Source organism: Micromonas commoda, chromosome 6 (genome assembly GCF_000090985.2).
Source record: "Micromonas commoda chromosome 6, complete sequence".
Classification (NCBI taxonomy): domain Eukaryota; kingdom Viridiplantae; phylum Chlorophyta; class Mamiellophyceae; order Mamiellales; family Mamiellaceae; genus Micromonas; species Micromonas commoda.
In genome coordinates, this window is record NC_013043.1 from 952,903 (window position 1) to 965,912 (window position 13,010).

The 13,010-nt window shown below is 64.0% G+C and overlaps 6 protein-coding genes across 6 annotated transcripts; 4 read left to right on the forward strand and 2 right to left on the reverse strand.

The window, feature by feature from the left end:
• The first annotated feature begins 283 nt into the window (after positions 1-283).
• On the forward strand, positions 284-2,273 carry TEF1.2 (translation elongation factor EF-1alpha/Tu). The gene is made up of 2 exons (XM_002502902.1): positions 284-312; positions 690-2,273. The coding sequence occupies exon 2, from the start codon at positions 695-697 to the stop codon at positions 2,102-2,104; it is 1,410 nt and encodes a 469-aa protein (XP_002502948.1). The 5' UTR covers positions 284-312; positions 690-694; the 3' UTR covers positions 2,105-2,273.
• A 222-nt stretch (positions 2,274-2,495) lies between these two features.
• Positions 2,496-4,802, forward strand: IFT88 (intraflagellar transport particle protein IFT88; the record flags this gene model as incomplete). Its single annotated transcript, XM_002502903.1, has 1 exon — positions 2,496-4,802. The coding sequence occupies one exon, from the start codon at positions 2,496-2,498 to the stop codon at positions 4,800-4,802; it is 2,307 nt and encodes a 768-aa protein (XP_002502949.1).
• A 10-nt stretch (positions 4,803-4,812) lies between these two features.
• On the reverse strand, positions 4,813-6,368 carry MICPUN_108487 (predicted protein). Its single transcript, XM_002503258.1, has one exon. The coding sequence runs from the start codon at positions 6,312-6,314 to the stop codon at positions 5,001-5,003; it is 1,314 nt and encodes a 437-aa protein (XP_002503304.1). The 5' UTR covers positions 6,315-6,368; the 3' UTR covers positions 4,813-5,000.
• Positions 6,369-8,057: 1,689 nt separating this feature from the next.
• On the forward strand, positions 8,058-9,098 carry MICPUN_59480 (predicted protein; the record flags this gene model as incomplete). Its single annotated transcript, XM_002502904.1, has 1 exon — positions 8,058-9,098. One exon carries the CDS (start codon positions 8,058-8,060, stop codon positions 9,096-9,098), a length of 1,041 nt encoding a protein of 346 aa, XP_002502950.1.
• A 173-nt stretch (positions 9,099-9,271) lies between these two features.
• Positions 9,272-11,634, reverse strand: MICPUN_101109 (predicted protein; the record flags this gene model as incomplete). Its single annotated transcript, XM_002503259.1, has 3 exons — positions 9,272-10,490; positions 10,940-11,220; positions 11,365-11,634. 3 exons carry the CDS (start codon positions 11,632-11,634, stop codon positions 9,272-9,274), a joined length of 1,770 nt encoding a protein of 589 aa, XP_002503305.1.
• A 426-nt stretch (positions 11,635-12,060) lies between these two features.
• MICPUN_82786 (predicted protein) lies at positions 12,061-12,987 on the forward strand (the record flags this gene model as incomplete). Its single annotated transcript, XM_002502905.1, has 1 exon — positions 12,061-12,987. One exon carries the CDS (start codon positions 12,061-12,063, stop codon positions 12,985-12,987), a length of 927 nt encoding a protein of 308 aa, XP_002502951.1.
• Between the last annotated feature and the right edge of the window lie 23 nt (positions 12,988-13,010).

Consider the following 13,010-nt stretch of genomic DNA (forward strand, 5'->3'; position numbering starts at 1 on the left):
CGGGACCGCGCGCGGCTTGCGGGCGGGAGTTACAAAACAGCCGCGGCCCCGAAATTTTTGGCAACCGACAGCATTTTTGGCACGGGGACCGGACGTGCGAGATTGAACCCTCATCGAGGGTTTCACGTGATCCGAAACCAAACCGGGGAAAACGAATCTTTTCCAACTGAGTTCCATACGGATCTCGAACCGTCGCCTGACCTGAGGCGGAGAAGCGTTCTTGGTCTGCTCTGCGACCCCTGAAACACGGCTTTCGAGCCGCCAATCGGCTCACTTTTCCACACACACATCCACCTTCCCCCAAACAAACAGGTGAGCATCCGACCCATTCCTTGGAAACGGAAGCGCGTTTCTCTTTCGTGCGACACGCATCGGGCCGATTCGCGAAGCGACCGCGCGTTTACGCGTCGCCCGGCGCGAATCAGCGCGTTTTCCGAAACCATTTTTGGCGGCGGGACCGGCTTTTTTCCGCCCGACAGCGACGGGACGGACAGAATCTGCGCCAGATCCGCGTCGCGACGTGCCCCGAGTCGGCGCCCGCTCCCATGGGTTCGTCTCTCGTGCACGGGTAATCGTGGTCGTGCGCCGGCTTCCCCTCGATCCGTCCATTCCTCGCCCCAACGCCCCCCTCCCCGAACCTATATTGACGTGATCTCAATCCTCCCCGCACGTTTTTGTCGCCGCCGCAGACAAAATGGCTACCGACGGCAAGGAGCACCTTTCCATCGTCATCTGCGGTCACGTCGACTCCGGTAAGTCGACCACCACCGGCCGTCTCATCTTCGAGCTCGGAGGCATCCCCGAGCGTGAGATCGAGAAGCTCCGCGCGGAGGCCGATGCCCTCGGCAAGTCCTCCTTCGCCTTCGCCTTCTACATGGACAGGCAGAAGGAGGAGCGCGAGCGTGGTGTGACCATCTCCTGCACCACCAAGGAGTTCTTCACCGACAACTGGCACTACACCATCATCGACGCCCCCGGTCACCGTGACTTCATCAAGAACATGATTTCCGGCGCCGCCCAGGCTGACGTCGCCCTCCTCATGGTCCCCGCCGACGGTAACTTCACCACCGCCATCCAGAAGGGCAACCACAAGGCCGGTGAGGTCCAGGGCCAGACCCGCCAGCACGCCCGCCTCATCAACCTTCTCGGTGTCAAGCAGCTCATCGTTGGCATTAACAAGATGGACTGCGACACCGCGGGCTACAAGCAGGAGCGCTACGAGGAGATCCGCAACGAGATGAAGAACATGCTCATGAAGGTCGGCTGGAAGAAGGACTACGTCGAGAAGTGCGTCCCCGTCCTCCCCATCTCCGGCTGGCAGGGTGACAACCTCATCAAGAAGACCACCAACATGGGCTGGTGGTCCGGCGTCGATGTCATCGACTACGAGATGAAGGGCGACAAGCACCACATCGACACCCTCCTCGACGTCCTCAACGGCATGGTCACCAAGCCCCCCCGCAACGACGCCGCCGACATGCGCCTCCCCATCTCCGGCGTGTACAAGATCAAGGGTGTCGGTGATGTCCTCGCGGGCCGCGTCGAGCAGGGCGTCGTCCGCCCCGGTGAGGAGGTTGTCTTCATCCCAACCCACACCGTCTCCAACCCCTGCGTCGGCAAGGTTTTCACCGTCGAGATGCACCACAAGCGCGTCGACGAGGCTCACCCCGGTGACAACGTCGGCATGAACATCAAGGGTCTCGACAAGATCAACATGCCCCGCACCGGTGACGTCATGATCTACAAGAAGGACACCACCCTCAAGGCGTGCAAGAACTTCAACGCCCAGGTCCAGGTTCTCGACGTCCCCGGCCAGCTCAAGCCCGGCTACTCCCCCGTCGCCTTCGTGCGCTGCGGCCGCTCCGCGTGCAAGATGACTGAGCTCATCTTCAAGGTCGGCAAGGAGACCGGTGGCAAGAAGATGGAGTCCCCCGTCGCCCTCAAGTCCAACGAGGTCGCCGAGGCTGTCTTCGAGCCCCAGCACCCCTTCGTCGTCGACCACTTCAAGGCTTGCGACGGTCTCGCCCGCATTGCGTTCCTCGACGGCAACACCGCCGTCATGCTTGGCAAGATCACCAAGGTCCAGTTCAAGGAGGACAAGTAAGTGACATATAATACGCACACCTCTGGAGGGTCTCGCCTGATGGGTTAATAGGGAATTGAGGCCTGGGTGCGGTGCCGGTGCCGGTGCTGCTAAAAACTCTAGATTGACCGTATTAGTTGCTAGCTGCTTGCATTTTGTCTGCGCAATGATATTACATATGACGCACAAATGCCTCGTCCCTCCTCGTCACCCTGTCGCAATTACATTACATACGACGCAAACGCCTCGTCCATCCTCGTCGCCCTGTCGCTCTCAGTGCCCATGTCGTGAAATTTTTGAAGCCGGCCAAAAAAAGCACAGGCAAAAAATCAAACCGTTTCAACTCGAAAACTTTGACCTTCGCTGCCACTCCCAGGAGGCGCCGAGGGGAGGCGAGGGCATCTAGGACGAGATGGACGACGACGATGATCTCTACGGTGGCTACACCGCCACCTCCTCCTCCTTCAACCCCGCGCCGAACGACGACGAGTTCAACTACGACGCCCCAACCGCGGCGGGAGGACCCGGGGGCCCGATGCGTCAGGGCACCGCGGGCGGGAGGTTGGGCACCGCCGCCCCCGCGCGCCCCATGACCGCCTCGAACAAGGCTGCCGGCTACTCCGGCGGCAGACCCGGAACCGCCGTCGCCGGCGGACCCGCCGTCGCCGGCGGCAAGGGCCCCGCGCCGCCCCTGCGCAAGAAGCCCGAGGACGGTCCGGACGTCGCCATCAAGGAGCACGAGGCCAAGTGCCACGAGCTCCTCGAGGCCTCCTCCCGCGCGCAGATCAACAAGGACTGGGCTCGCGCGGTGGAGACCGCGAGAGAGGCGTGCAAGCGCGAGCGCCAGCTCGCGCGCGTGCGGGAAAACGCCGGCATGGGCGACTCGCAGAACCTCGAGCTCGCCTTCGCCACCCAGCTGTGCCTCGGCAACGCGCTGGAGGGCAACGACCAGATTGCGGACGCGATGGACACCTACACGCAGATCGTCAAGAACAAGGCGTTCGTGGGCGGCGGGCGCGTCCGCGTGAACATGGGCAACGTGTACTTCAACCAGAAGGATTACCAGAAGGCGATCAAGATGTACAGGATGGCGATCGACCAGGTTCCCGCCAACCAGCGCTGGCTGCGGATGAAGATCACGCGCAACGTGGCCATGGCCTTCATCCGCATGGGACAGTACGTCGACGCGGCGAACACCCTCGGCGAGATCATGGACAACGAACCGGACGTTCACACGGGTTTCCAACTCGTCGTGTGCCATTACGCCGTGGGCGACAAGGACAAGATGAAACGAGCGTTCATCGCGTTGCTGAAGCTCAGGGCGTACGAATCGGACGAGCCCGACGAGGACGGCGACGACACAGCTGGCGGCGCGGGTTTAGGTGCCACGCGGCGCGGGGCCACCGCGGACGACGTCCTGGGCGACGATGGGTTGCGCCAGATGATGCGCGAGAAGCAGCTCGAGGCGCGGCGCAAGATCCTCCAGGCTGCCAAGCTCATCGGACCCAAGATTGCCGGCAACGAGGAGCTCGGGTACGAGTTTTTACTCGAGGAGATGCACGCGCACGGGTACGAGTTTCTCGCGAACGAGCTGGAGATGGAGCAGGCGTTGGCCCACCTGCGAGGCCGCGGGGCAAACTTCGAGGAGGGCAAGCGGGCCCTAAAGGAGTTCGAGAAGAAGGAGCACGCGCTGAAGGCGAGGGCGGCGACTAACCTGTCGTTCCTCTACTTTGCAGAGGGGGATTTTGAAAACGCCGAGAAGTACGCGGACATGAGCGTCGAGAGCAACAGGTACGACGCGAGCGCGCTGGTGAACAAGGGTAACTGCATGCTGCAGCGGGGAGATATGGAGGGCGCGAGGGACTGTTACTTGGAGGCCGTGGGCGTCGAGGCTGACTGCGTGGACGCGATCTACAACCTGGGTCTGGTCAACAAGCGACTGGAGCAGTATCAGGACGCTTTGGTGAACTTCCGGAAGGTAATCTCGATCATACCGAACGACCCTGAGGCCACTTGGCAGCTCGCGGACGTGTGCGAGCTCATGGGGAACAGGTCCATGGCGATCAAGCAGTTCGACCTCCTGCACGCGAGGCTTCCCACCGACCCCGGGGTGCTCGCGAGGCTCGGTGCGCTTCACGCCGAGGCGGGTGACGAGGCCAAGGCTCTGCAATGCTACAACGAGTCGCACAGGGTCTACCCGCCGAACATTCCGGTCATCGAGTGGCTCGGGACCTATCACGCGCAGCAGCGGGCGTACGAGAAGGCTCACGAGTTCTTCGCGTTCGCGTCCGAGGTTAAGCCGAGGGATACCAAGTGGCCGCTCCTCGCGGCGAGCTGCCAGCGAAGGGCGGGTAAGCTCGCGGATGCGTTGGAGACGTACAAGAGCGTCCACGCGAGGAATTCGGACAACGCGGAGTGCCTGCGTCACATCGTGAACATCCTGACGGACTTGGGACGGACGTCGGAGGCTGCAGAGTACGACGAGAAGCTCTCGGCGGCGGAGTCGAGGGGAGCCGGCGGCGGCGGCGATATAACAGCCGAGACGCAAAAGCCGCTCATCGGCCGCGCGAAGCTGGAGATGCCGGAGGGCGGGCTCCCGCCGGACGAGGAATCGCCGCACGCGCCGGAGACGCCCGGCAAGGCGCTGAATCAGAGCGTCATGTCGGACGAGTTTGGGATGGGCGGCGTGCTCGACGACGAGCTGCTTCCCGGAATGTGATGTGATGTTTAGAGGAGGACTCGTTTGCATTCAAATGAGAGCTCGATGGAATAGAACTAACCTAAACACCCTTGCGTGATAGCCGGGCGTCCTCCTCCGCTTTCCCTTTTCGGATCTTTTGCAACAAACATGATGGTCGTGCATAAACAATAAATGAGAGACTCTTCCGGTCTTATCGTGTCTTCTCAGGCAGCCTCGTCACGCGGTCATCGTGTGAGGCGTCCTCTCAGGCAGCGCCCTGTGCTTCCTCGTGGCCAGATCGTTCAGCAGCTTGGACACCACCATCATCTGCGAGTTGTGCCGCACCTCGTTTCCCACCGTGCCCCCGACCCTTCTCACTCGCTCGATCGTCACCAGAATGGTGTTTTCGCTGAACGTCTCCCCGGTGAGCCGCAACAGAATGTCCTTGATACCCTCGGGCAGCTCGTCGCCGTCCAAGCTCGAGCGAGGGCTCGTGCTCGCCTTCTTCGCGTGCCTCACGCAGTGCGCCACCAGCGACGCCAGGTCAGCCTCGGACGTCTTCCCGTTGGCGTCGCCCCTCCCCTTGTTCACCAGGCCCCCGGGCGCCGCCGACACCGCCTTCCCAGCCCCGGTCACCGGCACGCCCTCCGTCACGCTCTTCTCCCTCGCCAGGTTGGGATTGAAGGGAGACGCCGACGCCGTCATCGACGACGCGCGACCCGCGCCGACCGTCGACGGGGCGGACAGCGCGGATCGCACCGCCGACGTCGCGCCCGCCGGCTTGGCGTCCTTCTTGTTCGCGGGGTGGTACTTGTTAATCGGGACGACGATGTCGCCAGCGGGTGTGGACACGACGGCAGTCGTGGGCTCGGGCGCTTTTTCCACCGCGGGCTCCTCGACGATGGTCTTTGCGATCTCCTCCTCGGTCGGGAACGGACGCTCCTCCTTGGGTGCGGCGGCGATCGTCTTCGGCGTGGTCTTTTCGTCTCCACCGTCGTCAATCTCGCCCTTCTCGGGAGCGGGCGCGACCTCGGCAGATTCCTTTCTCGCCTTCGCCGCCGCGTCGTTGGTGATGATGATACCCCCGAGCCGCTCCATGGAGACGAACGCCCCGCTGATGTGACGGCGACGAAGGAAACCGTGCGGCAGCAGCCTCACCGAATTGGGCGCCGGCATCATACCGGCCCCGACCCCCTCGCCGCCATCCTTGGATTCCCTTTCACCATCCTTACCCTTCTCGCACTCAATCTCGGGCAAGATGGTCGGGAAGAGATGGAAAGCAAACACGAGGTTCCGAATGTCCTCCGCGTGCAATCCCGCGATCAGGGACGTGCCCACCATGCGCTCCGCGGGCGCGCCAATGACTTCGCCGCAACCCCCGCCGGAGAAACACGTGAGCAGATCCCTCGTGGAAACCGCCGTGACGAGCAGCTCGCCGGGTGAGAAAAGGCCGCTCTCCTGCGCCATGATCAGGCCGTGCTCGAGCGCGATCACGCCCTCGATGCCCGCGATGGACGGGTCGAAGCACGCGTGGGATAAAGGGGAGAACATGTCGCCGCGCGCGGTGGGCGCGAACGAGTTCAGGTACTTGGACAGGGAAGTGCCGATGGCGCCGGCGGAGGCCCTGCGGTGGTTCTTAGACGCGCCGTGCGAGTGACGCTCCCGCGTGGGGTGCACGTGCGGCTCCCGCTCCGTTCCCGCGGCGCCGTGGGAAGCGCCGTCGCCGCCTTTCGCCTTGCCAGCCTCCGTTCCGTCGTCGTTCGCGTTCGAGCCGTTCGCGTTCGAGCCGCCGTCCGCGTTTTTCACCCCGGACTCGACCCCATCCTCCAGCGAAGCGCCGCGGAGCTCCGAGACGAGCTGGTTCGCGAGCTCCTCGCTGTCCGTGTCGCTCAGCGTCTGGGACGTCATGGATGTGCTCCCGTCCTCCGTCGGGTCGTCGTCCGCCGCGGCGTCGTCGCGCTCCACAACCTCAGACGTCAGCAGCAGCGCGCGAGCCAGCGCCTTGCGAAAATCGGCAAAGAGGTTCTCCGGAAGAGCGGCGTCGCCAGCCCCGTCGCCAGTCTTCTGCATGAGCGCCTTCTCCATCTGCCTGGAGCGAACCTCCCACTCCATCCTCTCCGCGGCGAGCCTCGCGAGCTGCCTGCGCCTGCGCGCGTGCCTCCTCCGCGCGACGCTCTGCTTGCTCGAGTCGGTGTTGGAACCCCCGTCGTGGTCCTCGTCCCCATCCTCCCAGTACTCCTCGCCCCCCGCGTACATCGCCTGGTACCTGGCCAGCGCCTCGGCGGTCAGCGGGTGGTAGTTCATGTGCTGCCCGGGGGGCGCGGCGCCGGGGGGTAAGGGCGGGGGCGCGGGCGGCGGTACCCCGCCACCACCCGCGGCGCCTCCGCGTTGCCCCCCCTGGGACTCGAACGAGGACCGGCCGCTGGAGGAGGGCGAGCGCGCGCCCGGGGAGGAGGAATGTCCCATGTGCGCCTGCGACGCCTGGTGCGCCCTGTAGATCTGCGCGTATCTCGCCATCATGTCGTATTCCATGCCGCCCGGGTACGCGCCGGGCGACGCCGGCCCGGGATACCCCATCATGCTCGGGGGCATACCTCCGTAGGGGTTGCCGTAGAGGGCGCTCATGGACGGGTGGAACATGCCCTGCGTCGACGGAGAGGCGATCGTGGATCGGAGCGTCAGCGATGGAAACGGTTCAAAAGACCTAGTACGATCGATTCGGGCGGGTCGGAACGGGCCGGACGGGGCGCGCGCGCGACGAGGACGTCGCGACGGCGCCGCGCGTCAACAACGCTGTCCAGTCAGACCGCGTGAAAGCACTTTTTTTTCAACGGCGCGAGGGGCGGGCGATCGCCGCTCACCTGCGGCGGCATGTTCGGCGTCCCGTAGCCGTACGGCGGCGGCGGCGGGGGCGGCCCGTTATAACTCATGTTGAGCCTCTCGCTCTCTTGTCTCGCGTCGAACGTTCGGCACGCGTCGACCTCCTCGAGAGAATGACGCGCCTCTCTGGTTCGGGAAACCCAAAAAGCAAAAATATCTAATCGCATTTTGGGACACGCCTCCGCAGAGTTTCTAATTTTCCAATGGTAGGAAATGGACGCCTTTTGGAGTGTCAGGAAAGCTTTGATAATACCGATATTTTGCCTCGCTTTTACATGGGATACAGTATGATATTTTCTGGTCATGCCTCGTTTATTCATGTGACGAGACTCTCCGAGAGCTTTGGCAAAACCAATAATATCACAAATTATCTCACATGCTGATAACCCGTACTCTTGATCTGAGGAAGCTGGAATGGTCTTCAGTTTTTGTTTGGGCTCGACTGCTTGCAGTGACCTTTTTCATGATATCCCGCTGTCAGATCGCTCGCTGCCCACGCTCGTTCACTCCACGAGGTCGAGCCGTCCTTGCATGGCGACAAAGGCGATTCATCTCGCCTCTCGCCCCCCGCGGATCGTAACCCTCGCACCCCGCGCCACTCCACGCGCGTACACAGCCTCAAGGACCCTCATCTCCCCCGCGCGCGCCGCGATGACCTCGCCAAAGACTGAGCTCGTGTACTTCTCTGACACCTACCAGACCTCGTGCGAAGCAAAGGTCGTCAGCTGCGAGCCGGTGGAGGATCCCGGGGACGACGGGGTCGCGCGCTTCGTCGTCGTGCTCGACAGGACAGTCGCGTACCCCGCGGGCGGCGGCCAGCCCTCGGACACCGGCCGCATCGTCGGACCCGGGGGGGTCGCGTTCGTCGTCGCCTCGGTGGCGTCCACGAAAGACGGCACGGTGACGCATCTGGGCGAGTTCGAGGAGGAGGGCGCCGCGCCGTTCAACGCCGACGACGAGGTAATCGTGACCGTGGACGCGGACAAGAGGCTACTTCACGCCAGGATACACTCCGCGGGGCACCTCCTGGACGTCGCCATGACCAACATCGGCTTCGGACCCGACGTCATGGTGCCGGCAAAGGGCCTCCATCAGCCCGACCAGGCGTACGTGGAGTACACGGGCAAGGTGGAGGGACTGGACAAGGATAAGCTGATGGCCGATCTGAAAGCCGAGATGAACAAACTCGTCAGTCTCGGGGGTGGGTCCGCGGCGGCGATGATGGGGTACGATGAGGCCGCGGAGGCGTGCGGGGGGGAGCTCCCGAGCTACATCCCCAAGGATTCCACTCCTCGCATCGTTACCATCGTGCCGGACACCGCGGGATGCCCGTGCGGCGGGACGCACGTGGCGAACGTGAAGGAGATCGGGTCGGTGGACGTGACTGGTGTGCGGGTGAAGAAAGGGACGACGCGCGTGAGCTACACCATCGAAGGAATGAAGGATCACAAGTGACGAAACGAGGGCGTTGGAGAAAAATACCTTGGGTATCATAGTGACGAGGGGCTACTCCCCTCGACTTTCAAAAACCGAATCGTTGCGCGAGCGCGTCCCCGTCCCTCCTCGAACTCACTCACTCACTCACTCTCACACTCTCTCTCCTCTGTCAATCGATGAATCCCTCGCTCTCAAGCCTCCGTCGGGGGCTCGTCCAGACCCTTAGCGTCTGCCCCTCCCATCCCGCCGGAGAAGAGACTCTGCAGCGCGACCTTCGCCTGAAGCCTCTTCTCCTCCTCCTCCAGCATCTCCCCGAAGACGCTGAGACGCTCGGCGTGAGTGTCGCACTGCACTAAGAGCACGAAAGGGTAGATGGTGGCGCTCACCATCGCGGCGCTCTCCTCCCTGTACTGCTGCTGCAGGCGAGTGAACTCAGCGCGAATCTCCGCCGGGAGCGAGTCAAACTGGACGGTAACCTTGGACCTCATGTCCTGCCCCTGGGACTCCAGGTACTGCCGCAGCAGCTTCTGGATCTCGTCGCTGAGCTCGCTCTCCTTGGCGGCGAGTCGGTTCTGCATGAGCGACTGCCACAGCCCGGCCATGCGCCACAGCCCGTCCTCGCCCCGCGCGGCGCTCAGCGTCGCCTTGAGATTCTCGGTGAACCGCACCGGCTCCTGCAGCTTGGTCTGGTTCTCGATGATGCTCGTGAATCGATCGGTCAGGGTGCGCTCCCTGGTACTCAAGTCCTCGTCGTCGTCGCCGTCCTCCAGCGGCTCCACCACCGCCTTCAGGTAGGTGGTCCTGTCGCGCCAGACTTTGTCGTTGAGGGTCCTGTTGATGCGAACTCGGCCGATGACCTTGTGAGAGCACACGTACTTGACCGCGTCGTCCGTCTGCTCGCTCACCTCCTTCAGGTCCTCGAGGTAGAACACCGGCGCGACGGTGGCGAGCCGCCCGGTCTCCGGGTTGGACACCGGCACGGCGAATCTGCGCGATCCGTTGAACAGGATGTCGGAGTACATCTGCCGGTACCTCGGCTCGAAGATGTTCAGGATGTGGTCGCTGTGCGGCAGGTACGCGGTGGAACCGAGGGGAAAGAGCGGGAGGACCATCGTCTGCGGGCTCGCCTCCGGGTCGATCTCCTCGATCTCCTTCGTGGGGTCCAGCGGGGGCAGCCAGGAGAGTTCCGCGAGGTAATCCCGCGGGCCGTCGTCGTCGGCGGACTCGCCCGGGTCGCCGCTGCCGGACGCGAAGAGGCGGAAGGCGGCGGGGTCGCGGCGGGGAGCCTCGCGCCGGCCGAACGCCGCGGGAGGCGCCGCGACGCACGCGCGCGCGCGGAGGCGCCCAGCGGCGCCCGCGCGGCGCCACGGGGAGACTCCCGCGGCGAGCGAGGAGGACCGGCAGTGACACCTGCGGAGTTCGCTCGCGCAGCGGACCAGGACGGGCCCGGCTCGGACGTGCGCCGCCATCTCGACTGCGTTTCGCGCGGTCTCTCGGTTACTCGGACTCGGAGAGTGTGCGCGGTGAAGCTCTCGCGGGGTTCGGGCGCGTCTTTCGCTCCCGAAGCGCCGGCAGATCTGGGCGCGGGGCGTGTAGCCGGGGCGGATTGAGACCAACGTGGCGATCTGGCTGGATAACCTTTTTAGGGATTTTCGGGGTCGCTCCCCAGGGTGAAAACCCATATGTGAGAGTGACGAATCCGTGGTGCGGACGAAAAAAAAGAGATTTTCCGCGCGAAACAGATCGAAGCGAGTTTCTGTTCCTTTGGCAACAGAACAGAGGGGCGACTTTACGGCGACGACGAGAGGACGGCCGGGCGATGATACAGTTCAACTCGATTTCAAAGCTCCTCCTCTCACGCGTCAACTTTGGGCACCGCGAGGGACAGGTTGCAGCTCACCCCGCCGTTGGCGTAGATCGCCCGGGACTGCTTCAGGGACATGGCGGCATCCTCCCACGTCATGAGCTTCACCGTGCGCTGCTTCGAGTACGAACCCGAAGCCATGAGGGTGTAGAGCAGAGTCTGCACGTTGTGGTTCTTCGGGAATGTGTACGTCACCACGGCGTTGGCGTCGCCGGTGGTGGTGACGTGGTAGCTCTGGAGCCTACCCCCGAGCAGACCGATGATCTTCGCCGCGGACTGCGTTTGGGAGACGGGTGCGACGTGATGAGTCTCTGGTGTGTGTTGGCGAACGACGTGAAATTTTGCGTACACCGATCGGGGCTCGGGGATCGCGCGTCGAGAGCGATGAATCCCGCCGAACTCGCGGGTTTGGGGTCGCACCTTCTCCCTGTCGATGTCCCTCTTGATCATCGCCTGCAGCCCCGCCTCGGAGAAGGTCAGGGTGGTCATGTACCTGGGCTCGGAGGACTCGAACTTGATCTCGTCGCTCGGGGCGAACTCGCCCTCCTCGCCCTCGGCGCCCGCGGCGAGCGTCGCGGGCTCCTCTTCGGTGCTCATGAGACGGGTGTGACGCCACGCGGTGTTACCTCCCGCGCGCGCGGCGGCGGGGGCGCGCGAGGCGAGGGCACGGGACACGACTGTTCGCAGCATTGACGGGCTCGCCGCGCGGTCTCTCTGTGTGTGTTGCCGCGAAAACCGACGTTTTTAACATCGAACTTTTCTCACCCAAGGCTTTCGTGGTGACAGCGAATTTTTTCAACCGCAATTAGGCGCCACCGCACGGGCAACGTGGTGACGCCCGGCTCCGACCCTGCCGACCAGTAAAAACCCATCGAGGAAAGGCCACGTACGATAATCACTCGACTGTGTGGCTGGCGACGACGGTTCACTTTAACAGTTGCGATGATGACCGCCGCTACCGCCGTGCAGGCCTCTCCCGCGCTTTCGAGCCGCTCCCGGGCCGCCGCGCCCCTCCGCGGCGCCTCCGCGCAGCCCGCCCGTCGCACGCTCCGCGCGTCGACCTCGCGGGTCCGCGCCTCCGCCGAAGACGCGCCCGTCGCCGAGCAGAAGACTAAGATGGTCGTTGCCGTCACCGGCGCCACCGGCTTCGTCGGCAAGGCGCTCGTGGACAGGCTCATGGCCGACGGCCACGAGGTCCGCATCCTCACTCGCAACGCCATCAGCGCCAGGCTCGCCATGCCCAACGCCGCGCTCAACGGCGCCAAGTTCTACAGCTGGGACACCATGAAGGGAAAGATCGAGTGGTACGAAGCCGTCAAGGGATGCACCGGCGTCGTTAACCTGGCCGGCGCCCCGATCTCCTCCCCGTGGAACGCCGAGTACAAGAAGACGCTGGTCAAGTCCCGCATCGTCACCACGAGGCGGGTGGTGGACGCCATCAACGCCCTGCCCGCGGCCGAGCGCCCGACGCTGGTGAGCTCATCCGCGGTTGGATTCTACGGCTCGTCCAAGGCGGACGCCGGCTTCAGCGAGAAGGCCCGCGCCGGCAAGGATTTCCTCGCCAAGCTCTGCGTGGACTGGGAGAAAGAGGCGGCGAGGTGCGAGTCCACCACGACGGTGGTTCGCACCGGCGTCGTCCTCGAGAAGGGCGGCGGCGCTCTCGCCAAGATCCTCCCCGTGTTCCAGCTTTACGGCGGCGGCCCGCTCGGCAGCGGGAAGCAGTTCGTGAGCTGGATCCACAGGGACGACCTCGTCGAGCTCTTCGTTCGCGCGCTGATGGAGCCGAAGAAATACGCGGGCGTGGTGAACGGCACGGCACCGGTGCCCACCACGATGGACGGGCTATGCGAGGCTGTCGCCAAGGCGACTGACAGGCCCAACTGGCTGCCGGTGCCCGGGCTTGCGCTGAGGGCGCTCCTGGGCGAGGGAGCGACGGTGGTCCTGGACGGTCAGAAGGTGCTGCCGACTCGAACGCGGGAGCTCGGATTCGAGTTCAAGTACGAGAACGTGGAGGAGGCCCTCGAGGCGATCGTGGCCAAGTGATTGGCGACGGGACGTCATTGTCG